The sequence below is a fragment of the Accipiter gentilis genome, chromosome 2, assembly GCF_929443795.1.
Source record: "Accipiter gentilis chromosome 2, bAccGen1.1, whole genome shotgun sequence".
Lineage (NCBI taxonomy): Eukaryota > Metazoa > Chordata > Aves > Accipitriformes > Accipitridae > Astur > Astur gentilis.
In genome coordinates, this window is record NC_064881.1 from 54,330,351 (window position 1) to 54,353,438 (window position 23,088).

Here is a 23,088-nt window from a genome sequence, read left to right on the forward strand (position 1 = left end):
TTAACCAAAATTTGAGGGGTTTTCTTTTTTTTTTTTTTTTTTTTCAATCAAAATTTGAGAGTGTGGTGGTGTTTTGTTTTTTTAACCAAACTTTGAGGGGTTTGTGCAATTGGAAGAGCCCGGCTCCCCCTTTGTTAATAATTCAGCAATTTTAGGGCATGAGAATTATTTTTAATGCATTAAATCGGTGCGGGGAGGGGGGAGGAGGCGTCACCCCCCTCCACCCCCTTTGGGGAGACCCCCCAGGACAGGGGGGGGTGCGCAGCACCCACCTGGGCCTGATCCTGCACCCAGGGACTGGGTGGGCTTTACCGTGCTCGTTGGGTGCCTCGTTACTTAATGAGGGGCTCTCCCCTCCCCTTTTGGGGTGGCCCCCCCCCCCCCAATTAGCTCTGGTCTGTGGTAATTAGTGCAGGGGGCAGCTGGGGGTTACTGGGGAAACTGAGCTGGGTGTGGGGGGCATACTGGTGAAACTGGGAGGCACTGGGCTGGGGGTTACTGAGGAAACACCTGGGTGTGAGGGGGATACTGGGAGGCACTGGGCTGGGGGTTACTGGGGGTACTGGGAGACACTGGGCTGGGGGTTACTGGGGAAAGTGGGAGGCACTGGGCTGGGTGTATGGGGGATGCTGGGTTTTACTGGGGATACTGGGAGGTTTTGGAGGAATACTGGAGAAACTGGACAGCCCTGGGCTGCAGGGTTGTATGGGGGTGGGGGGGGGGTGGGGGGGAGTGGTTACAGGGAGTACTGGGAGCTGTTGAGGTGCACTGGGGGTACTGGGAGCACCAGTGAGGTTGAACTGGGACGTCAGACTGGGTGTACTGGGAGCACTGGGTGACATGGTGGCAGGGCTGGGGTGCGGGACACTGGCCTGAGTGTAGCTGGGATACTGGGAGCCACTGCGACCAGTGGGCTGAAGGTACTGGGAAGCACTGGGAGCCACTGGAGGCTACTGGGAGCACTGGGTTGGGGATACTGGGGAGCTACTGGGCCAGCAGGCCGTGACTGGGGGTCACTGGGGTCACCGGCCGGGGTAGGCCGCGCCGCCACACTTCCCATCATCCCCCGCGGCCGCGCCGCCACACTTCCCAGCAACCCCCGCGGCCAGACGCGGGATAGGCTGAGCCGTCGTCCCCGCCCCTGTAGGCGGGTTCTGCTCCTGCGCTCCGTCCAATGGGAGCGGCCACCCCCTTCCTTTCCCCACGCGGATTGGCGTAGAGGGGGCGGAGCGCGGTCCAATGGGAGCGCCCGGGGCGGGGCTGGGCGGCGGGCGGCGGGTTCGGAGGCGGCGGCGGGGGATGAGCGCGGAGCGGGCGCGGGAGATCCGCCGTGAGTCGGGGGAAGCGGGGCCTACGCGGGGCCTCGGGGCTTACGTGGGGTCTACACGGGACCCCGGAGCCCTCCCCGGCCTCCCTCGGCCCGGGGCACCCCCGAGCTTCCCCCCGGGCCCGGCCCCTCTCAGCCCTCGGGCTCGCCCGGGCCTCCTCAGGTGGCCCCTCTGCCCCCTCACCCCCGCCCCGGGCTCCTTCACCCCATCCCGGGGTCTCTTACACACACCCCCGGTTCCCTTCCGCCCCCCAGGCTCCTTCATCCCCCCCCCGGTTCCCTCACACCCCCCGGGACTCCTTCATCCCCCCCCCCCTCCGGTTCCTTCACCCCTCCCCGGGCTCTTTCACACCCCCCCAGCTCCCCAATGCCCCCACCTCGGGTCTCGTCCCCCACCAGTGCCACCACACACACGCACCACCCCCCCCGGGAGGGTCCTGCCCTGGGCCCAGACTGGTTTGGAGGGGGGGACGGGACTGGGGTGGGCAGGGGGGTCCCCACCAGCCCAGAGCCATGTTGGGGTACATGTAGGTGCCGGGGAGGGAGGGGTGTCTTACCAGGCTGAGCTTCCCCCCCCGCCGCTCACCCCACAGAGCTGCAGAAGGCAAAGGAGAAAGCCCAGCGTAGCGGGAGCCTGGTGGAAGAGGCCGCGGTTTGTAACCAGCTGGGCGAGATTTTGGCAAGCCATGGTACGTCCTCGCGGCTCTGGCCTCCGCCCCCACAATGGGGGTACGCGGGAAGCCCCCCCCACCCCTCTGACAGCCCCCCCCCCATCATGATCGCCTGCAGGACGCTACGAGGAGGCCCTGGAGGAGCATCGGCAGGAGCTGCAGCTGCTGGAGGGAGCCGGGGACAGGATCGGCTGTGCCGTGGCTCACCGCAAGATCGGCGAGCGCCTGGCTGAGCTGGAAAACTACGAGGCGGCGCTGAAGGTGGGGTTCCAGTCCTCGGGGCAGGGGGGGGTGTCTGCAGGGGGAGAGGAGGGACTCAGGCTTCTCGCCCCCCCAGCACCAACACCAGCACCTGGAGCTGGCCCGGTCCCTCTCGGATGACACGGAACAACAACGAGCCTGGGCCACCATCGGCCGGACATACATGTTCATCGCCGACAGCCGCTCGCCGGGGGAGGAGGCGGCGGTGCCGGCACTGCGCGAGGCCGAGCGGGCTTTCCGCACCAGCTTGGCTATCGTGGAGGAGAAACTGGAAGGTGAGGCTGCGCTGGGCGGTCTCAGAGGGACGTCTCAGTCCCGGGGGAGCTTCGTCAGCTCCCGGAGCTGCCGTTTTTTCACCAGGAGCCGTGCCGAACCGGGAGCTGACGGAGATGAGGACCCGGCTCTACCTCAATTTGGGTTTGGTCTACGACAGCCTGAAGGAACCAGCCAAGTGCGACCACTACATCAAGAAAAGCATCTTCCTCTCTGAGTAAGGACTAGCGGGGTGGGTAGGAGCGGTCCGGCAGCGGGTTCGGGGGGAATCCGGCAGCGACGGTGGTTCTGTTTGCAGGCAGGGACAGCTTTACGAAGATCTCTACCGCGCTTACTTCAACCTGGGGAACATCCACCTGCGCGAGGGCGAACACTCCGGGGCTCTGCGCTGCCTGGCCCGGGCGCGTGATTGTGCCCGCAAGATGAAGGAGAAGGGGATGGAGAGCGAATGCTGCGGCAGCACGGCCCAGGTGGGGGCTGGGGAAGAGGGGTAGGGGCGGCTCTGGACCTCTCCCCGCATTACCCTGGGGTTTGGTGCGCCTCTGACGGGTGTCCTTGCTGTCACCCAGGTCCTGCTGAGTTTGGGTGACTTTGCGGCCGCCAAGCGCTCACTGAAGCAAGCCTACGTGCTGGGCTCACGGCAACCCTGGCAGCGAGACCTCATCCGTTCCAACCTCCGCTACGGTGAGCCGGTGACGGTGGCATTCCCAGGGGAGGGACAATGGTCCGGGGAGGCTGCCGAACCCCTCCCAGCCCTCCTCTATTCCCTCCGTCCCCTTCTGTGCTGCTGCGGGTCAGGGCTGGGAGGACACAGACAGGTCCCCGGGTGACACTTGAGGGGTCACCGAGCCCCCCAAGGGCTCTGGGTGTCCCCGGCCTGCCCTGATGGCCACCCCTGCAGCCACCAAGGTGACGCGGCTGCAGGAGGCTCTGGAAGAGGCAGCGGCTAGTGACCTGCCGGCCGCCCTGGCCCTCTGCGAGCAGCTGGGGGACGCCTTCTCCAAGCACGGGGACTACCGCCGGGCCGTGGAGTACTACCAGAAGCAGGTGAGTGGGGATGGGGAGGGGTTTGGGGGGGTCCTGGGGGTTCGTCCCCACTGATGGGGGGGTCCCTGGGGGCAGCTGAGCTTCGCCCAGGCGCTGCAGAGGCCGGCGGGGGAACTGGCGGTCATCCACGTCTCGCTGGCCACCACCTTTGGGGACTTGAGGGATCACACGCGAGCCGTCCACCATTACCGGCAGGAGCTCGCTCTGCACCGGGGCAACGCGCTGGAGGCGAGCTGGGGCCTGGGGGGGGGTCTCTTTGGGTCCCTGGGCGGTTTCTTGGGCCTCTGAGGTGCTCCCTGGGGGGCTTCCCAGGTCCTCGGGGGGGGTTTCCTGAATACCTGGGGGTGCTCCTTCGGTCCTTGAGAGAATCTCTGGGACCCTGGGGGATTCATCGGGTCCCTGGGGGGGCTCCTTGGGGGTCGGAGGGATTCATCGGGTCCCTGGGGGGGATTCATCGAGTCCTTGGGAGCTGGAGGGATTCATCAGGTCCCTGGGTGGGGTTCTCCAGGTCCTTGGGGTCCTTAGAGGGGCTCCTTGGGTCCCTGTGGAGGGTCATCAGGTGCTGGGGGGTCCCTGGGGAGGCTCCCTGAGTCCCTGGGGGGTGTCATTGGGTCCCTGGGGGGGCTGCTTGGGGACTGGAGGGATTCATCAGGTCCCTGGGGGGGTTCCGCAGGTCCCTGGGGGGGGTCATCAGGTGCTGGGGGGGACTTACTGGGGCCCTGGGGGGTTCCTCAGTCACTGGGGGGGCTCCCTGGGTCCCTCAGCTGCAGGGGGGGGTGCACAGCAGCTGTGGGGGGGGACCTGTGGTGTGATGTGCCCTTGTCTCCCCTGGGAGGGTGTGGGACTGGGGGCTGCCCCTGGGGAGGGTTTATAGCTCAGTGTGGGGACCCCCATGTCCCCTGGCGGGGGGGGGGGGGGGGGGTCTGTGGCTCGGCGTGGCCCCCCCGCCACGTCCCCAGGGCTGGGCACTGACTCCCAGTGGGGCCCAGGAAGGAAAGACGTGGCTGAACATCGCACTGGCCATGGAAGAGACAGGCGAACCCAACGCCGAGCTCCAGCCCTGCTTCCAAACCGCGCTGGAGCGAGCGGAGGCGGCCGGAGACCCCCGGCTGCAGGTGAGTGGGGGGCAGAACGGGGATGGGGACCCCCCCCCAGAGTCCTCCTTTGGGCTGGGGGCCGACCTTTCTCCCTCCTCTTCCTCCCCAGCGGCAGATCCTGCAGCACCTCCACTCGCTGCAGCTGCGGGACGGCGACACCGAGGCCGCTGCCGACACCATGGCCCGACTGGGGAGGCTGGGGGGGTCTGCTGAGGAGGAGGAGGAGGAAGAACCGGAGAGCAGCGAGGCTCAGGATGAGAGCGAGCTGGAGCTGTCGGAGAGTGGTGAGGGGGCTCTGGGGGTGCGGGGTCCCTGGTAGTGTCCCCACAGGGTGGGGTCTTCTTCACAGACGGGGGTCTCCCTCACGGTGGGGGGCGTCTCTCTCACGGTGGGGGGCGTCTCTTCCAGAGGGGGAGGAAGATGAACTCGATGGCTACAGCAAGAGTGTCCCCGGGCGCCGGCGTATCAGCAAGGTGAGAGATGCCGGGTCTCCCCCCGACACCCACCAAGAGGGGTAGGGGGGGTCTCCCCTTCCTCCAACACCCCCAAAGAGGGGTGGGGGGGGTCCCCCAGGTGTCGGGGTGCATCCCCGGGGGTCCCCATCATGTCCTCCCTCCCCATGCTGGCAGTGGAACCGGCGGAACGAGCGGGGTGAGACGCCCCTGCACCGTGCCTGCATCGAGGGCGACCTGCGCCGCGTCCAGCTCTTCCTCAGGCAGGTGGGCGAGGGGACCAGGGGGGATCCCCCACGCTGCGAGGGGGGGTCCCGTGGGACCCATGGGTGTTTTTGGAGTGGGGGGGGAGACCGTAACCCATGCGTGTCCCCCTCCTCTTTTCTAGGGGCACCCCCTGAACCCCCGTGATTACTGCGGCTGGACCCCGCTGCACGAGGCTTGCAACCACGGGCACCTGGGTGAGTTGGAGGGGGGGGGGGACGGGGATGAAGACAAAGCCTCCCCCGGGGTGCAGGTAGAGCCCCCTCTCATCCTCACTGCCGTCTTCTCCTGTCCCCCAGAGATCGTCCGGCTGCTGCTGGACCGCGGAGCGGCGTTGGACGACCCCGGGGGGCCGGGCTGCGAGGGCATTACCCCCCTGCACGACGCTCTCAGCTGCGGCCATTTCGAGGTGGCCGAGCTGCTGGTGCGGCGCGGAGCTTCAGTGACGGCCAGGAACGCCAGGGTGAGCTTGCCGGGATCGGAGAAGCGGGGGGGGAGCCCCAATACGGGGCTGGGGGGGACACGCTGGGAGAGCCTTGTGTCCTGTTGCCCCCCCACCTCCTCCCCGTAGGGCTTGACGCCGCTGGGGACGCTGGAGGAGTGGGTGAGCACTTACAGCAAAGAGCTGGACCAGGAGACGCGGCAGCGATGCCGGGCGGCCGAGCGCCTGCTCAAGGAGACGGCGGCGGGACGAGGTGGGATGCGGCACAGTGGGACCCCATTCCCCTCTGCTTTTTTTGGGGGGGGGGTCTGCGGTAGACTGAGGGTGCTGGTGTGTGTGTGTCCCCGCCAGCAGCCCCGCCGCAGCTCTCCCAGGACTCGCCGCTGTTCGACACCGAACTTTCCGAGCGCCAAGTCCCGCGGCCGCACTCCCCGCCGGCGGCAGAGCCGGACAATGGTGACATGTCACCGCTGAGGCCGGTGAAGAAGCGGCAGCGGGTGTTGGGGCTCGGCAGGCAGGAGGGAATGGGGCCGGGGCCAGGGCCGGAGCCGGCTGAGTACGAAGCCGCCATCCGGGGTCTGGGCAGCTCCAAATCCCTTCTTGGTGGCAGCACCGAGATGGCGTGCCGGCAACCGGCACCGCGGCCGGCCCTCATCCCAGCTGAGCAGTACCTGGAAGAGGAGGACTGGCTGGAAGACGACCTTGGGGAGTCCCGGGGGGGCCGTAAGCGGCCACGCCGGGAACCCCAGGAACCGGCAACCATTTCAGGGGACAGCACGGGCCCGGAGAGCGACAATGAGGTCCCCGCTCCGAGCCGGCACCAGCCCCGGCGCTGCCGGACTGTGCAGAGCCGGCTCACCCGCCTGGTGGAAAGGATCCCGCTGGGGCGCTCCCGGGAACGCCGGCTCCCCGAGGCAGCTGGGACCTCCCTCCCCAATGAGGCTGAGGACGAGGGAAGCCCCCCCTGCCTGCCTGCGCCATTGCCTGCGCCGCTGCCTGCGCCGCTGCCTGCCGTCCTGCCTGCCCTCCGTGTGCGAGTCCGGGTCCAGGACAACGTCTTCCTCATACCTGTGCCCCAGAGGTAAGAGCTTTGTCCCACTCCTCTTCGGGACCCCCGTGCCGGGTGGCAGCGCTCACCGATGACCCCCCTTTCCCCTTCCCCGGTCCTGCTGTCGCGGCAGTGAGAGCCGTGCCGTGAGCTGGCTGGCGGAGCAGGCGGCCGAGCGGTATTACCAAACCTGTGGGCTGCTGCCACGGCTCATCCTCAAGAAAGAGGGGGCTCTCCTGGCCCCCCAGGACCTGGTGGGGGACGTCCTGCAGAGCAACGAGGAGGTGAGCGCACAGCCCAGCCCCATGCTGGGTATCGCCGGCGATTCCGGCGGTGGTGTTGGTGACGGCTCCGGCATTGCAGGTGCTGGCGGAGGTGCAGTGCTGGGACCTGCCGCCCCTGGCCGAGCGGTACCGCAGGGCTTGCCAGAGCCTGGCATTGGGTAAGGACCCCCCCGTGTCCCCTCCCCGGGTGGTGGGCAAGGACCCCCGGCCTCTCCCTGGTCCCCTTGGGCCACCAAAGGCCACCGACACCTTCCACCCCCACCCGGCAGAACCTCACCCGCTGCTGCTGAAGCTGACGGAGCTGCAGGAGCAGAGCCCGGGGCTGGGGGTCGAGGGGGGCCTGGCCCTGCGCCCCCCCCACCTCCCCCCGCTGCTGCGGGCCCTCAAGCTGCAAGCACCGCTGCGGCAGCTCCGGTTGCGCGGCTGCGGATTGCCAGACGCCATGGCCGGCGACCTGCTGGCTACCTTGGCCACCCTGCCTGCCCTCACCCTCCTCGACCTGGCTGGGAACCGTCTCGGCGCCCAGGGGCTGCGGCAGCTCCTGCCCCGGCATCCCGACGCTGCCGGCGCCTTCCAGGTAGGGCTGGGGGGGTGGAACGGTGGTGGGAGTCCCTGCGCTGGCTTTGCCCGGCTGAGAGGGGTGTCGTGGTGCGGGGTGCCCAGACAGTCCCCCTCAAATCTCTCATCTGTTCCCCCCTAAACCTCTTGTTCCTGTGTCCCCGTAACCCGTTCCCCCTCACCCTTCCCTTCGTTCCTCAAATGCCTTCTTTGTCCCCCAACTTCCTTGTCTGTCCCCCACGTCTCTGCTGTGTCGTCCACATCTCTCACGTTTCTTAAATCCTTTGCCCATCCCCTAAACCGTTGTTTTGTCCCCTAAATCGCTTCTCTGTCCTCCAAACCCTTCCTCTGTCCCCCAACTTCCTTGTCTGTCCCCCAAATGTCTCCTTGGTCGTCCACAACTCTCATGTCTGTTTCTTAAACCCTTTGCCCATTCCCTAAACTGCTTCTCTGTCCCCCAAACAAATTGCTTTGTCCCCTAAACCTCTTGTCTGCCGCCACCCGTCCCGGCAGAGCCTGGAGGAGCTGGACCTGAGCCTGAACCCGCTGGGCGACGCCAGCTGCCGGCCCCTGGTCCTGCTCCTGCAGTCCTGCCCAGTGCTCACCACGCTGCGGCTGCAGGCCTGTGGCTTCACCGACGCCTTCTCCCTCGAGGGTAAGAGGCCGCGGCACCGCGCCGGTAGCGCCGGGTACCCGGCGGTTCTAACTGCGCCGGCATTTGCTCCCAGGGGCCGTGCGGCTGCAGAACTTGGCTCTGTCCTACAACGCCCTGGGGACGGTGGGGCTGGAGCGGCTCCTCGGCGGCTTGCCGTGCCGCAGCCTCGGCCGATTGGAGCTTGGCTCCGTTGCCGGGCCTGGACCGCGGCCCCTCACCAGGACCCTCTGCAGGTACCTGGCGCAGGTGAGAGCGGTCCCCGAGGGGATGAGGTGCGGTGGGGGGGACACCCGCTCCCCGGGAGGTGCCGGCTGGGGTTCTGCCAACACCAGCGTGCCTTTCCTGCAGGAGGGCTGTATTCTGAGCCACCTCACGTTCTCCGGGAACCGCCTGGGTGACAGCGACATCCTGGAGGTGGCCAGGTGGGGGGACAAGGGCACAACTGGGGGTGACAGATTGGGGGGGGTCCTGGCAGCAGGATCATTCTCCATCTCCCAAGGGAGACCTCCACGCCGGCTCCAGCATGGGAACACGGTGTGTCAGGGACACCGGGAATGGAGGAGACCCCCCCTGGGGACAAGGAGGGGACACCCTTGCCATCTTCCCCCCCACCCGCAGGTGCCTCCCTGCTTGCCCAGCACTGGTTTCCCTGGATTTCTCGGCCAATCCCGGGATCAGCGCCGCGGGGCTGCGGATGCTGCTTTCCGCCCTGGAAGAGAGGAGCCAGGGGCTCCAGTTCCTCAGTCTGGCAGGTATGGTGACGGCAGAGGCGATGGCACAGGCAGGAATGGGGTGGGCAAGCCCCCGGGGACCTAACGGCAGCCCCTTCCTCCTTCCCAGGCTGTTCCGTGGAGGGTCCGTTGGACAACGTGACCTGGGCCAGAACCACTGGCAAGATCCAGGATCTCCGGCTCTGCGGTCAGCACGTCAGCCGCAGCGACCAGCAAAATGCTGGCAAAGCCTGGTGTGGTCCTGCCGGCACAGCACTCAGCACCGTCATGCGGCACCATAAGCTCTTCTGTAAGAGCCTCTAAAGTGCCGGCATCACCGGCGTCTTGTGGTTTTAATCGGCGTGGCCATTACACACCATATTTATGAACGTGGCTGGTGCTTTTTGGGGTCCCAGCGTCACCGGCGCTCGCGAGGCAGGTGAGGGATGAGGGGTTTATTGTCCTCAACTTCCTCTTAACGCCAGTAAGGACTGGGAGGGGACTGGGAGGCTAAAACCGGGAGGGAGCGGCGGTGCCGGCACGTGCCGGATGGCTCAGGAGTGGAGAAAGCGGTTGAAGGCGTTGTAGGCAGATTCCAGGTCGAATAACATCTGCCGGACCTGGGAATCATCCAGCTCATCCGACGCCGACATCCCGCTGAGTGTCTGGAGCCTGGGAGAAGGCGGGGGGGCTGCGTCAGCAGCACGCTGGCACTCCAAAAACAGTGCCGGTAATGGTGCCGGCACGCTGGCACTCACCATTGGTTGACTTTCTGCCTCCCCTCGAAGTCGGGGGGCAGGTGGCTCATGCGGTTCATGGTCTCCATCAGCTCCCGTAGGTCTGGCTGGATCTGGGGAGAGAATTGGGGGTGAGCCGCTGCGCCGGTGTTGCCAAACCAGGACTCCGGGGGCTGCCACGGCACATGGATGAGCATTGGTACCCTACCTCGTCCATGGCTCGGATCTCCAGGCGCAGCTTATCCATCACCGTGATGAAGAGCTGCGAGGGAAGGAGCGTTCGGCTCAACCACGACCCTTCCCACCCTCCCCAAACCACCGAAGCCGAGCCCCGGCAACCCCCCGGCACCGTACGGAGACGATATCGGCGATGCAGCGGTTGAGGTTGCCCTTGTCGTCCTTGATGGTGATGGGCCGGTCCTCCTTGATCCTCTCCATGGCCAAGGGGCAGTCGAGCTGCGGGGAGACAATGCCGTGAGCGCCGTGAGCGGCACCTGCGAAGCCCCGGTACCTGCCGAGAGTACCGGCAGTGCCTTGGCTCACCCGGAATTTGCGGCAGAAGTCGTCGATAGAGCTGATCTCGGAGCCCTGCACTTGCTTGAGGGCGGCTTTGAACTGGACCAGGAGGCGGGAGCAGGCGGCCGTGTACCTGCGGAGAGATGGGGCAGGGAGGGGATGGGCTCGTGTCCCCCCCGCAGGGACACAACAGACCCTCCCGAGGGCTCCGTCGCCCCAGAACTCACTCGTTAGGAGAGACGCAGTCCTTGATGTAGGCTTTCTCCAGAGCCTGCAGCGTCTTCACCACCGCAAAGAGCTCGGCCATGTTGTCGTACCTGTAACCGCAACCGGGACCGCAGTGGAGAGCTGTGTCCCAAGAGGGGGACCGCGACGGAGAAGAGGGGGCTACAGTAGAGAGCAGTGTCCCAAGAGGGGACCGCGATGGAGAAGAGGGGGACTGCGATGGAGAATGGGGGGCCACGGTGGAAAGCCGCATCCCAGGAAGGACTGCGATAGAAAAGAGCGGACAGCGATGGAGAAGAGAGGACCATAATGGAGAGAAGGCCACCACGGTGGAGAGCAGTGTCCCAAGAGAGACTGCGATGGAGAGAAGGGGACTGCGATGGAGAGCATTCCAAGAGGGACCGCGATGGATAAGAGGGGACTGTGACGGAAAGAAGGGCACCACCATGGAGAATAGAGAACTGTGATGGAGATAAGGGGACCTTGGTGGGAGAGAAAAGGACCATGATGGAGAAGGGGGGACCGTGGTGGAGAGAGACGTTCCAGGAAGGACTGCGATGGACAATGGTGTCCCAGGAAGGATGGCGATGGAGAAGAGGGGACTGCGATGGAGAATGGGGGACCACAATGGAGAGAAGGGGGGACTACAGTGCAGAGCAGTGTCCCAAGAGGGACCACGATGGAGATAAGGGGACCGTGATGGAGAGAAGGGGGCCATGGTGGGAGAGAAAAGGAGCATGATGGGAGAATGGGGGACCGCGGTGGAGAGAGGTTCCAGGAAGGATGGCGATGGAGAAGGGGAGATGGCGATGGACAGCCGCGTCCCGGACACCTTCCTCTGTGGGGCAGGGGCTCCTGCCCGCCATCACGGGGGTGTACGGGGGTGTGTGTCCCCCCGGGTGCAGGGACAGGGCTGGGACTGGACTCACTTCTCCCTCTCCCGTGCGGTCTTGTAGAGCTTCACCTCCTGCCGGGAACAAGGCGGGGGGGGGGGTGGCTCAGCCCCGGGTTTTGGGGGGGGCTCAGCCCCGGGTTTTGGGGGGGGCTCAGCCCCGGGTTTTGGGGGGGGCTCAGCCCCGGGTTTTGGGGCGGGTCAGCGGCCCCACTCACCTCGTACAGCTCCGGCTTGTTCCCGGGGGCTGCAAAGAAAAGAGGGGAGTGGGCAGCGTTAGACGGGGGCTGGGAAACACCGTGAACCCCCCGGTAACCCCAAAATCCCCCCCCATACCCCATGGGGCCTGGGGCGCGGGGCCTGCTCTCACCTCCCATCCCGGGCGGGCCCGCGATGCCGTGGAACATCCCGCCGGGGTCCCCGCTTCACCCGGAGGGGTCTGGGGGTGTCGTGGGGCTGGGTGTCCCCCCCCCCCGACCGCGACCGGAGGGGTCCGCGCTCCCCTTCCCCCGGTGCCGCCGCTCTTCCGCAAAATGGCGGCGGTTCGATGATCCGGCGGTTCGACGATCCGGCGGTTCGACGATCCGGCGCTCGGCTGGTCGCGCCTGCGCGGTTGAACACCTCGCGGGGCGGGGCGAAGGGCGGGAGGGGCGGGGCTAGAGGTTCGGGCGGGAATAAGGCGCCGCTTTTTGGCGGGAATAAGGCGCCGCTTTTTGGCGGGAATAAGGCGCCAGTTTTGGCGGGAAGGGGCCGCCCCCCGCTCCCTGGGGCTGGGGGGTCCTGCCGGGGCGGGGGGGGGGGGGGGGGCTGCAGCAACACGGTGTCGCCTTGTGCGCTGCCCCTCGGGGGCTTCGCTGGGGCGGGCGTGGGCGCTGCGGGTGCTGCAGTTGATTTTTTTTCCGGTGATTTCTCAAATCTGCTGTTGCACGTGACCCGTATCCGAGCGCGGCTCGTAGCCCGCGGTACGGCGGGTTCGGTCCTTTGCAGGCTGCGCGTCACCAGGCGTCGTGCGACGAGCTGGCTTGGGTTTGGGTAGCGGCTACGAGAGCGCGCGCGCGGTTGCGCGTCGTGCTGCGAACGTTGCCCGGGGGTTTAACAGCGGGGGGCGAGCAGCAAGAGCAACTTTGCGCTAAAATTAGGCTTAAATAAAGCGAAAGCAAAGGTCTACTAAGTTGTGACTAGAGCTGGCAGGGTGCTGTGAGAAACTATGAATATGATATTGTTTATTAAGATTTATGTTAAGCCCAGTGTAAAGATTAAACTGCAAAAAGACCTGAGATCGCTTATGTAATAAACGGGTTAAATTTGTTCAGGAAATCAAGAAGGGGGAAGAGATGTCGAGAGTTAACATATGCCTTGTGTAAATGACAAGACTTGCTCGAATTATGTGTGGAGGTCCCGGGAAGAGGGCACTTGCTATAACTTACTAGATAAGGGGGAAAAAGTAATGGCTATGACTCCCTAGATAAGGAAAGGAAGAACAACAGCTGCATTTCTCCACATCAGAAGACATTCCATATCAAAGGACAGTCATCCTTGAGAAGATCTACTGAATCTACATGGTAACAGACCTACACCAGTGAAGAAAGAAGAAACAAGACAAGGCGGAGACTTACAAGAAAAGGGTACATGAAATGTATGTAAGGAATGTAACTGTAACCTAAAGTTACGGCAGTTGGTGGAGCGCAGACTCCCCTGCCGTCCAGCGCTGTATTTGCTCATATTCTACTTGCTATAATTAATAAAATTTTAATTGGATTATGATCCCTTGTGGTCGCAATTTATGACAGTGCTGTCCCGAGGAGCGTGTTTAGAGCAGCGGAGCCGCTCGCAGCCGAGAAGCAGCCTGAACTCAGGCTTTTTCGGGAGTTACGTCTATAATTTGAGACTTTTGTAAAATACGACGTTTGCCACTAACAGCAGGAAGAAGACCCTAACGCAAACAAAATTTTTGCAGGCAGGTGTGGGCGCTGCAGCCCTGCAGGCAGGCAGCTTTCCGAAGGAAGGCAACAGCCAGCTGGGAATGGAGGAGGAGGAGGAGGAGGACGCTGTCCTCGTCCACCCTCGCCGGCGGGGCAAGGAGCGCGTGAGGTGGCGGCTGGCGCGCCCCGCGGCGGCCGTAAACCCGCCGATAGCGGGAGGGGTGAAGGCCGGGACGTCGGCGCTGGCTCGCCGCGCCGGGCGGGAGGACTCCCTCCGGAGCCGGGCGAAGCGCTTCGACCTTTGCCGCGAGGCTGTAAAACGCCGGGATGGGCTCCGGGGGCCGCGGAGTCCACGGCGAGGTCGGTGCCGCGCTGGGGAACGAGGCGGCGCCGGTCGTTCCTTGGAAAGGGGAAAGACGGGAAAGAAACAAACTCCGGGAAAAACCCGCCGGCGTTTCCGAGGGTTCCCGGCACCGAGATGGCGTCGAGGCGTTTGGGGTTTTTTTGTAACCGCGTCCCAGCGCCGGTACGCGCTCCAGGTGCTCGGGTGGGTGAAGGAATCTGGTTTTTGGTGACCCGTCCTGCCGCCAGCGCCGGCTCCTCGCCGCTTCCCGGGGGTGTCCATGTCCTCTGGCGGAGCTGAGAAACGCCGTCATGTTCCTCTGGTTACCCCCGAAACGGGGTTGACGACTGCTGCTCGACGTCCTCGGGGCTCCCAAATTCGGTAGGCGACGGATCGGTTTGTGGTTTAGCGCCAGATCGCGATTCGAGTCCAGGGTCGAGGCTGCCGGCTCGTGACTTTGGGCGCTACCGGGATACGGGGATTTCTGAAACTTTAACGTCTTCCACTTAGGAAAATCACGGGGTTAAATATAAGAAGAAATAGAAAAACGAAGAGGAAAATCCCCGAGATGCTCCACTGTGTCGCCACGCGAAGAAACGGCCTTGTGACCCCTTCCCCAGCCACCCAAGCACCCCGGTGGGTTCGCAGTGGTCGCCCAGCGCCAGGATTTGTGCTGCCGGCGCCGAGGAAAGCCGTCCTCCGACCCCGCAGGAGAGCGTTCTGCCGTCCGTCCGTCCATCCATCCTTCTGTCCCTCGCATGTGGACACGTATTCAGCCAGCGGTCACAAGAGCATTCCAGACGCCTGTAGAAGGTCTTGAACGGAATAAACAAGAAGACAAAAAAAAAGGAAAGATGCCCATTAGAGGAACGCAGGTGCGCATTCCGCGATAAAGGGAACTTGGCACAAAGAACCTCAATTCGGCAGTTTGTCCGGACCAATTAGACTGAGACAAGTTTCGCATGTTTTAGTTGATATAACCAATTATGTCCTATGTTTATGCGCGTGTACAGAGTTAGTATAACCAACTGTACCTTAAGTTTATGCGCGTGCAGAGTGTCGATATAACCGATCATATTTTATGCTTGTGCACGTGGATGCTATATGCTTGTATGCAGCAGCCAATCAAAGCTTTTAAGGGAATTAGAGAACTGTATAAGAACAATCCGCTGGGCTCAATAAACCGGCGACTTTGGTCATCACGTTGGTGTCCTGTCGTCCGTCCCCGCGTGGAATTTCTCCAGGCTCGCACCCTGCCGCTGTTGGGACCTCTGTGTCACGCGGCGCTGTCGAGGCGCAGGTTTTGGGGCAGAAAGGAGAGGTTTCCTGAGTTGGAAGGAGAGATTTAGACCTGTCTTAAAAGATTTAGAGCTGGTTTAAGAGGCTTAGACCTGGCTCAAGAGGCTTAGACCTGGCTTAAGCAAATCCTGGTTAATTATTCGTATAAATAAGTTATAAATAGTATAAAGGTATAAATAATATAGAGGTATAAATAATATGAAAGTATAAATCAAACAAATTAAAGCAGAATTATACCACAGTTTTCCTTGAAGACTTAGGGTTTGTGTGTTGCTTCTGTCAACGTTTAGCAAACTTAAGAAGCAGAACCTTTGGTTCTTTTAGTCAAGTAAAAACGTTCTCATGTAACCACAAAAATACAACTTCCAGAGAAAACGGAGGTCCATCAAGAAGTCCACTTTCAATAAAGCCGAGGTAGTACTGCTCTTTCATTACATGATGCGTAAGAGATTTAGATACAAATCGTCAGACCCGGTCCTGGGTTGGATCCGCAGGGATGTCGTTGGCCAAGACGGACGCGGTCATCCCGCTCTACCCGGCGGTACCGTGTCCGGCTCCGGCCACTGCCGCGACTCCCGAAAGATGGAGACGTGCCGGAGGGGGCCGTGGAGACGATCCAAAGGCTGGAGAACCTGCCCTGGGAGGGACGGCTGGTGGAGATGGGGCTCACCTCCCTGGAGAAGGCTCGGGGTGGACCTGGTCGCCTGTTCCGGTACTTAGAGAGTGCTGTGTGGGGTCTACGCGGCAGGGGTTCGGTAGCGCGGGGGGGGCTTCTTAGAGAAGACACCAGGAGCTGGTCCTGTTGTTGGACAGAGCCCGTTCCAGACGGCTCCAGGGTGGACCCAACGGAGCCCAAAGCTGAGCCCATCGGCGACGGCACCTCTTGGGATAACGCGGAGTGAGGCAACGGGAGAGGAGCGGCTCCGCGGAGCCCACGGCTGGAGGGGAAGGAAGGGAAGGAGGTGCTCCTGGTGCTGGAGCAGAAGTCCAGCCTGCAGCCCGTGGAGGTCCATGTTGGAGCAGATCTCCATCCTGCAGCGTGTAGAGCTCCACGTTGGAGCAGATCTCCATCCTGCAGCCCATGGAGGTCCATGTTGGAGCAGATCTCCATCCTGCAGCCCGTGGAGGTCCACGTTGGAGCAGATCTCTGACCCACAGTGTGTAGAGGTCCATGTTGGAGCAGATCTCCATCCTGCAGCCCATGGAGGTCCATGTTGGAGCAGATCTCTATCCTGCAACCCATGGAGGTCCATGTTGGAGCAGAAGTCCAGCCTGCAGCCCGTGGAGGTCCATGTTGGAGCAGATCTCCATCCTGCAGCCCGTGGAGGTCCACATTGGAGCAGATCTCCATCCTGCAGCCCGTGGAGGTCCACATTGGAGCAGATCTCTGACCCACAGTGTGTAGAGGTCCATGTTGGAGCAGTTCTCCATCCTGTAGCCCGTGGAGGTCCATGTTGGAGCAGATCTCTGACCCACAGTGTGTAGAGGTCCATGTTGGAGCAGTTCTCCATCCTGCAGCCCATGGAGGTCCACACGGAGCAGATCGCCCTGCAGCCCGTGGAGGTCCACGTTGGAGAAGCCCATGGAGGACTGTCTCCTATGGGTGGGATCCCACCCTGGAGCAAGGGAAGAGCGCGGGGAGGAAGGAGCAGCAGAGACGAAGTGTCACGGACTGACCCCAACCCCCGTTCCCCATCCCTCGGGGGGAGGAAGAAGAGGAGTCGGGAGTGACACTGAGCCTGGGATGAAGGTGGGTGGGGGAGACGATGGTTTTAGATCTTTAGATGGTTCTTCTTTCTCATTTTCCTACTCTGTTACTGAGTGACAATAAATCCAATTAATTTCCCCAAGTTGAGTCTGTTTCGCCGTGACGGTAGTCGGTGAGTGACCTCCCTGTCCTTGCCTCCACCCGCGAGCGTTTTGTCCTATTTTCCCCCCATCTCGCTGATGGAAGGGGGTGATGGAGCGGCTGGGTGGGCGTCTGGCAGCCAACCGTGGTCAACCCACCCCAGGCAGCTACCGAGCAGATGGAGGGCTCTCCCTTCACCAGGAGCCACACGGTGAGGACAACGGGTGCAGGTGACACCAGGAGAAGTCTCGTCTTGACCTAAGACGTGTTTTACAGCGAGAACCATCGACGGCTGCGACAACGTGGTGGAGCCCCCATCACCGGCGGTGTCCGAGACGCAACCGGACGGGGTGCGAGAGGGTCTGATCCAGGCTCCTTCGCCACGGAAGGTTGGACCTGCTGATCTGGGAGGTCCCATCCCACCTGGGCTGGGATCAGCCTGAGCTTTGGGTGGACCTGGGCGGTTTGGCAGCTCCTCGGCGGTTCCTCGGCACCGTCCAAGGGAAACCGGTCGATGTGATGCCGACCAGGACATCGGTATTTGTGCAGGGACAAGGGACGAACCTCCCCGGGCTTGTTATGGTCCCCACCAGCACCCACCAAGCCGGGCTTTGCCGAAAGTGGGCAAACAGCCCGTCTCGGTACGAGAGACTCGGGACTCGGTATGAGGCCAGTTGCGGCCGATGCTGCCCGGGATCTGCCGTCCCCGCGCCGTGAGCTTGTGCTGAAGGCAAACCCCCGGCAAAACCGAAACTTATGGGCACGGGGAGGAGAAGGGACGGACACCAGGGATCTCATCTCGGAGCCAAAAACTCAACGATGGTGGAAAACCCGCCTCATTTCCACAGATTTTCCCCCAAACGCTGCCCGGCGCTGTGCCGGCATCCCCTCCTGCCGTAGCACCGTCGGGCAGACCCATCGTCAAACATTAACTTCTTGGCCGATGCTGTGCCGAGATAGCCGGAGCTGCAGTATCGTGCGAGGAGGTTTATTCTTTTATTGCCCTTAACGAAACTGCCTGATTGCCGGGATATTAAAGCCTGACGCCGTGTCGGACCCATGCCCCGTCCAGGCGCGGTCCGGCTGCCCGTGTCCTCGTGGGAGCGAGCGGAAAACCGTCTCGGCTTCGCCCATCGCTGCCAAGACAGCCTTGGGTGAAAATAATTCCTCTCCTGGTCCCACGGCCGGTGGGATTTGGTGCGGGGGCTCTGGCTGGAAGTGTCCCACCGCCCCTGGGATGCTCCGAAGTGGCCGCGGTGGTGCCGGCACGTCGGACACGTCACCGCGGGGCTGTGGCCGGTCCGCCCCGTGGGGCAAAATCCACGTTCCTTCCCCCTCCTCGACCCAGGTGGGACTCGAACCCACAATCCCCAGCTCCGGAGGCTGATGCCTTATCCATTAGGCCACTGGGCCCGGCCACCGGCGCGGTGGGTGCCCGGCACTGCGGCACGGCCGGGAGGGCGTGAGGGCGTCGCTGGCCCTAACGAAGTTGCTGACCCTAATGAGGTCGCTGACCCTAACGAGGGCGGACGGGGTGGACGCCGGTGGTGCCACCAGCCCGGCTGCCCTTTGGCTGGCGGGGAGAGTTCGGGGTGGCCGCGGTACCTGCCGGCACCGGGATGGCCGGGCGCATGGCGAGGGCTGTCTCCCTGCTCGCGGGCCGGGTGTGCCGGGCGCGAGCCACCCCGGTGCTCTGCCGCACCGGCTCTGCCGGGAATGGCGATGAATCTGCAGCCGGGACGTCCTCCCTGCCTGCCCCTCTGCCGCGGTACGGCCGTGCCGTGGGGCACGGTACTGCTGTGGGGTGGCTGGGTGGCTCCCAGGGCATCGGCACGTGCCGTGTCTGCAGTTTGGCTGTGCCGTGCCACACCATGCTGTGCCACATGGGACAGTGCGATGCCACGCCATGCCAACCCATGCCGTGCTGCTCAGGCCCCACCAGCAGCACCGCGGTGCTGCAGGGCACGGCCAGGGACCCACGGCAGGGCCACCCGCGGGTCACCGTGTCCCTTTGCCGGCCGGCAGCGCCAGCAGCCCCGGCAGAGGCCGTGGCATGGCTGACTCCCCTTCTGACCACGGACACCGTGGTCGTGTGCCGGCGCAGCCGAGCGCCCCAGGGTGAGCCGGGCGCCGGAGGAGAGCCCAGCACCCTCGGGGAGGGTCCCGGCACCCATGGGGCGGGCGAGGGCGCGGGGTGCCGGGGCTCGGCGGGGGCCGGGCGCGGGCGCAGGCGCCGTGCCGGGCCCTGAGGAATGGTTAACCCGGGGCAATCTCACCCCGAGCCAATCACCGCCGCGGCCCCGGGCGGTTTTACAGCCCCGGCGCCCCACGGCACACCGGCACCGGCCGGGCAACCCCCAGCACCGACGGCACCGCGGCCCACCGGCATCTCCGTGCCATGCCGGACCCCTCCTTGGTTTTTTTCGCCATGACCCCTCTGCTGCTCCTGCTGGCCCTGGGCTCGGGGGCGGCCGGCGGGGATCCCCCTGGCGTCGCCGAGCCGGTGGCGGCACTGGAGGCCCTGCTGTCGTCGGGGAGCGGTTCCCTGCCCCGCGGCACCGTGGAGTCCCTCGTGGGCATCGCCGCCGGCCGTGCGCAGTGCCGCGCCGGGCCGTGTGGAAAGGTAAGCGCCCGCGCCGGCGACACCGGGCCGTGTGGAAAGGAAGGCAGGGCGGGCGGCCGGGGTCAAACTCCAGCTCGCCGGCACGGCACGGCGTGGCATGGCGCGACTTGGCGTGCCACAGTGTCTCACGGCACCCTGGAGCGGTGCGTGGCACGGCACGGCACCGCCTGGCGCGGTGCAGCACCGCATGGCACCGTGCATCTGTATATGGCACAACGTGGTGCAGCACCGCATGGCGCCGTGCATCCGATCACGGCACACCACGCCACGGCGCCGCCTGGCGCGGGGACCCGCTGCCCCCCCGGGTGCCCCAGGACCTGGGTGCCGGGTGCTGAGCCCTGTCCCCCCTCCTGTCCCCGCCGCAGGGGTCTGTGCCGTGCCGGTGCCGCCGTGGTGGGAGTGGGGGTGGGTGCGTGGTCTCCGTCCGGGGGGGTCCCTGACCCCCCGCAGGGTGCTGGGGGGGTGCCAGGGATGTCCCCGTCCCTTGCAGGGTGCCCAGTGGGTCCCACAGGGCGGGGGGGTGGATTTTGGGGGGTGCCCGTGGGGCTGGAGACACAGGGGCGGGCGTCAGCCCCGCTGCTCCCAGCACCCCTCTGTGCTGCCGGTGACCCCCCCGGCAGCCTGACCCCCCCGTGCCGTCCCCCAGTGCCTCTCGGCGGGCGCCGTCCTGGCGCTGGCGGGGAAGGCGGGTGCCGCCGCCGGGCTGGAGGCCGCCGACCTGCCCTGGCTGGGGGCCGCCGTCCTGGCCACCCTGCGGGACCCCGACGCCGCCTGCGCCGACGCCGCCTCAGGGCGCTGGGCTGCCCACGCACGGGCGCTGCACCGCGCCTTCACCGCTGACGCCGATGGCAATGCGGATGCCGACGCCGACGCCAACAGTAACGCCAACGCCAACACCAACACCAATGCCAACGCCAACACCAACGTCAATGTCAACGCCAACACCAACGCCAACACCGATGCCAACGCCAACGTCAATGTCAACGCCAACACCAATGCCAACACCGATGCCAACGCCAACGTCAATGTCGCCGCCACCACCGCCAATGCCAACGCTACTGGCATCACCACCGGCAGCGGCCGCGGTGGCCCCAGCCTGTGGGAGGTGACGGAGCTGCTGGCGGCCGTGCAGCGCAACTACCGCAGCGCCGACAGCCACCAGGTGAGGGGACACGGGGGGGACGTGGGGGGCAGGGAGGGGACACGTGTGGCTTGGGGCGTGGGGAGGGGACACGGGGTCACCGTCACCGGCACGCGTGTCCCGGGGAGGTCACACGTGTGGCACGGCCACCATTGCGTGGACACCCGTGTCCCATGGAGGTGACACGTGCCATGGCCACCGTTGCGTGGACACCCGTGCCCCGGGGAGGTGACACCCGTGTCCCGGTGACACCGGCGCGTGCCGTGGGGGGGGTCATCGCCGGCGTAGGGCGCGCGTGGGGCGGGTGGGCGGCGGCGGTGACGGTGACGGTGCCGGCGTGGCGCAGGGCTGCGTGGACGCGGCGGGCGTGCTGGCGGCCGGCCGGTCGGCGTCCCCGCGGGTGGGGGTCCGGCCGGGGGAGCGGGTGCTGGCCGCCCTGGGCACCCTGGTGCTGCGCGGGCGCTGCCTGCGCCCCACGGACCCCCCCGGATTCTTCCTCGACTACCTCGTCCTCCGCTTTGGCCACGGCCCCCACGGTGAGGGACTGGGGGGGGCGGAGGGGGGGGGCTATAGGGTGGGGGGGGAGATGGGGGGTGGGGATGGGGGGGCAGGGGGAATGGGGCAGGGAGCCCTGGGATGGGGGCAATGGGGGGGGCTGCAGGTTGTGGGGCGGGGAGGTGTGGGGCAGATGCCGTGGGGCAGAGCCGTGGGGCAGAGCTGTGACGGCACCCGGCAGGGCTGAGCACCCTGATGGAGCAGCTGGGGCTGGGGCCCGGGGAGCAGCAGCACCCACCGGGACCCCCCCACGGGGACGCCCCCCATGGAGACCCCCCCCGTGGGGACGGGGACGGGGACGGCCGCCCCGATGCGCTGCCCCACACCCGCATCCAGAGCCAGCCCTGGGACACGGTGAGGGGGGGGCACCCGGGGGTGCCCTGGAGGGGGGGGGTCAGGGTGCTCTGGGGGGGGGTCTGGGCTGATCTGGAGGGGTCTGGGTTCCTTTCGGGGGGTCAGGGTGCCATGGGAGGGGTCAGGGTCCCCTGGGGGGGGCCAGGGTGCTCTTGGGGGGGTCTGGGCTGATCTGGAGGGGTGTGGGTTCCCTTGGGGGGGTTAGGGTATTTGGGGGGGTGGTCAGGGTGCTTGGGGGGGGTCAGGGTGCTCTGGGGGGTTCAAGGTATTTTGGGGGGGCTGGTCAGGGTGCTCGGGGGGGGTCAGGGTATTTGGGAGGGGGGTTCAAGGTATTTGGGGGGGGGGTCAGGGTCCCCTGGGGGGGGGCCAGGGTGCTCTTGGGGGGGGTCCGGGCTGATCTGGAGGGGTCTGGGCTTCCTTGGGGGGGTCAGGGTGTTCTGGGGGAGACTCAGGGTCCCCTGGGGGGGTGTCAGGCTGCCATGGGGGGGGTCAGGTTGCTTGGGGAGGTCTGGGCTGTCCTTGGGGGGTCAGGGTGCTCTGGGTGGGGGTAGGGTCCAGCCTCCCCCCCCGGGGGGCTCCATCCGCCCAGGGCTGAGGCCGGGCCCCCCCCCCAGGTGTGCCTGTCCCCCCCCGAGCTGTTGGGGGCCCTGGGGCTGCCGGGGGGGGTCCCGCTCTCGCGGGGGGATTTCTCGCGCCTGGCCCCCGCGCTGCTGCAGCAGCAGCTCAGCCGAGCCTGCGCCCCCCAACACCCCCCCGCACCCCCACAACACCCCCCCCCCCCACCGCCGGCACCAGCCCACCGCCGCTGGCACCACCGGACCCACCGGACCCACGGCCACCGGACCCACGGCCACCAGCCCCACCGGCCCCACGGCCACCGACCAGCTCAGCACCCTTGAGAGTGAGCGGGGACGGGGACGGGGACGGGGTCCTGCCATCCCGTGGGATGGCATCGTGCACCCCTGGGATGGGGATGGGGTCTTGGGGCCCTGCCATCCCGTGGGATGGCATCGTGCACCCCTGGGATGGGGATGGGGTCTTGGGGCCCTGCCATCCCGTGGGATGGCATCGTGCGCCCATGGGATGGGGATGGGGTCCTGCCATCCTGCGGGATGGCATTGTGTGCCCCTGGGATGGGGATGGGGTCCTGCTGTCCCACGGGATGGCATCGTGCGCCCATGGGATGGGGATGGGGGTCTTGGGGTCCTTCTGTCCCGTGGGATGGCACCGTGTGCCCGTGGGATGGGGACGGGGGTCTTGGGGCCCTGCCGTCCCGTGGGATGGCATCGTGCGCCCCTGGGATGGGGATGGGGTCCTGCTGTCCCACGGGATGGCATCATGCACCCCTGGGATGGGGATGGGGGTCATGGGGTCCTTCTGTCCCGTGGGATGGCACCGTGTGCCCATGGGATGGGGACGGGGGTCTTGGGGTCCTGCCGTCCCATGGGATGGCATCGTGTGCCCCTGGGATGGGGATGGGGGTCTTGGGGTCCTGCCGTCCCACGGGATGGCATCGTGTGCCCCTGGGGATGGGGACGGGGGT

General features: G+C 65.4%; 2 protein-coding genes and 1 non-coding gene across 6 annotated transcripts; 1 reads left to right on the forward strand and 2 right to left on the reverse strand.

The window, feature by feature from the left end:
* Positions 1–1,271: 1,271 nt before the first annotated feature.
* TONSL (tonsoku like, DNA repair protein) lies at positions 1,272–9,430 on the forward strand. 4 transcript variants are annotated; one of them, XM_049820120.1, is made up of 25 exons: positions 1,272–1,330; positions 1,921–2,016; positions 2,117–2,259; positions 2,336–2,534; positions 2,620–2,749; positions 2,831–3,002; positions 3,102–3,216; positions 3,434–3,579; positions 3,655–3,807; positions 4,569–4,694; positions 4,786–4,960; positions 5,085–5,149; positions 5,306–5,395; positions 5,517–5,589; positions 5,692–5,855; positions 5,964–6,087; positions 6,186–6,915; positions 7,016–7,166; positions 7,246–7,324; positions 7,436–7,743; positions 8,238–8,379; positions 8,453–8,625; positions 8,728–8,801; positions 8,998–9,131; positions 9,220–9,430. In XM_049820120.1, the coding sequence occupies exons 1-25, from the start codon at positions 1,300–1,302 to the stop codon at positions 9,411–9,413; spliced, it is 3,987 nt and encodes a 1,328-aa protein (XP_049676077.1). In that variant the 5' UTR covers positions 1,272–1,299; the 3' UTR covers positions 9,414–9,430. The 4 variants fall into 4 exon arrangements, with proteins under 4 accessions (XP_049676077.1, XP_049676050.1, XP_049676068.1 ...); XM_049820093.1 differs by having other exon boundaries at positions 8,728–9,131; XM_049820111.1 differs by having other exon boundaries at positions 8,998–9,430.
* Positions 9,431–9,456: 26 nt separating this feature from the next.
* On the reverse strand, positions 9,457–12,020 carry VPS28 (VPS28 subunit of ESCRT-I). Its single transcript, XM_049820380.1, has 9 exons — positions 11,830–12,020; positions 11,678–11,706; positions 11,497–11,534; positions 10,570–10,659; positions 10,370–10,475; positions 10,181–10,282; positions 10,035–10,088; positions 9,848–9,939; positions 9,457–9,761 (listed from the first exon to the last, which is right to left on the reverse strand). Exons 1-9 carry the CDS (start codon positions 11,864–11,866, stop codon positions 9,644–9,646), a joined length of 666 nt encoding a protein of 221 aa, XP_049676337.1. The 5' UTR covers positions 11,867–12,020; the 3' UTR covers positions 9,457–9,643.
* A 6,192-nt stretch (positions 12,021–18,212) lies between these two features.
* On the reverse strand, positions 18,213–18,285 carry TRNAR-CCG (transfer RNA arginine (anticodon CCG)). The gene has a single exon. It is a non-coding gene; the product is annotated as a tRNA-Arg (tRNA).
* Between the last annotated feature and the right edge of the window lie 4,803 nt (positions 18,286–23,088).

What these genes read in the sequence shown, in the direction of transcription:
- VPS28 (XM_049820380.1), bottom strand. Translation starts at nt 11,866, where the DNA reads ATGTTCCACGGCATCGCGGGCCCGCCCGGGATGGGAG. An exon ending in GCATCGCCGATATCGTCTCC is followed by an intron (nt 10,089 to 10,180) that starts GTACGGTGCCGG and finishes CTTCCCTCGCAG; the next exon opens with CTCTTCATCACGGTGATGGA. An exon ending in AGGCAGAAAGTCAACCAATG is followed by an intron (nt 9,762 to 9,847) that starts GTGAGTGCCAGC and finishes GCCTTCTCCCAG; the next exon opens with GCTCCAGACACTCAGCGGGA.
- TONSL (XM_049820093.1), top strand. Translation starts at nt 1,300, where the DNA reads ATGAGCGCGGAGCGGGCGCGGGAGATCCGCC. An exon ending in TCCTGCAGAGCAACGAGGAG is followed by an intron (nt 7,167 to 7,245) that starts GTGAGCGCACAG and finishes CCGGCATTGCAG; the next exon opens with GTGCTGGCGGAGGTGCAGTG. An exon ending in CGACGCCTTCTCCCTCGAGG is followed by an intron (nt 8,380 to 8,452) that starts GTAAGAGGCCGC and finishes ATTTGCTCCCAG; the next exon opens with GGGCCGTGCGGCTGCAGAAC.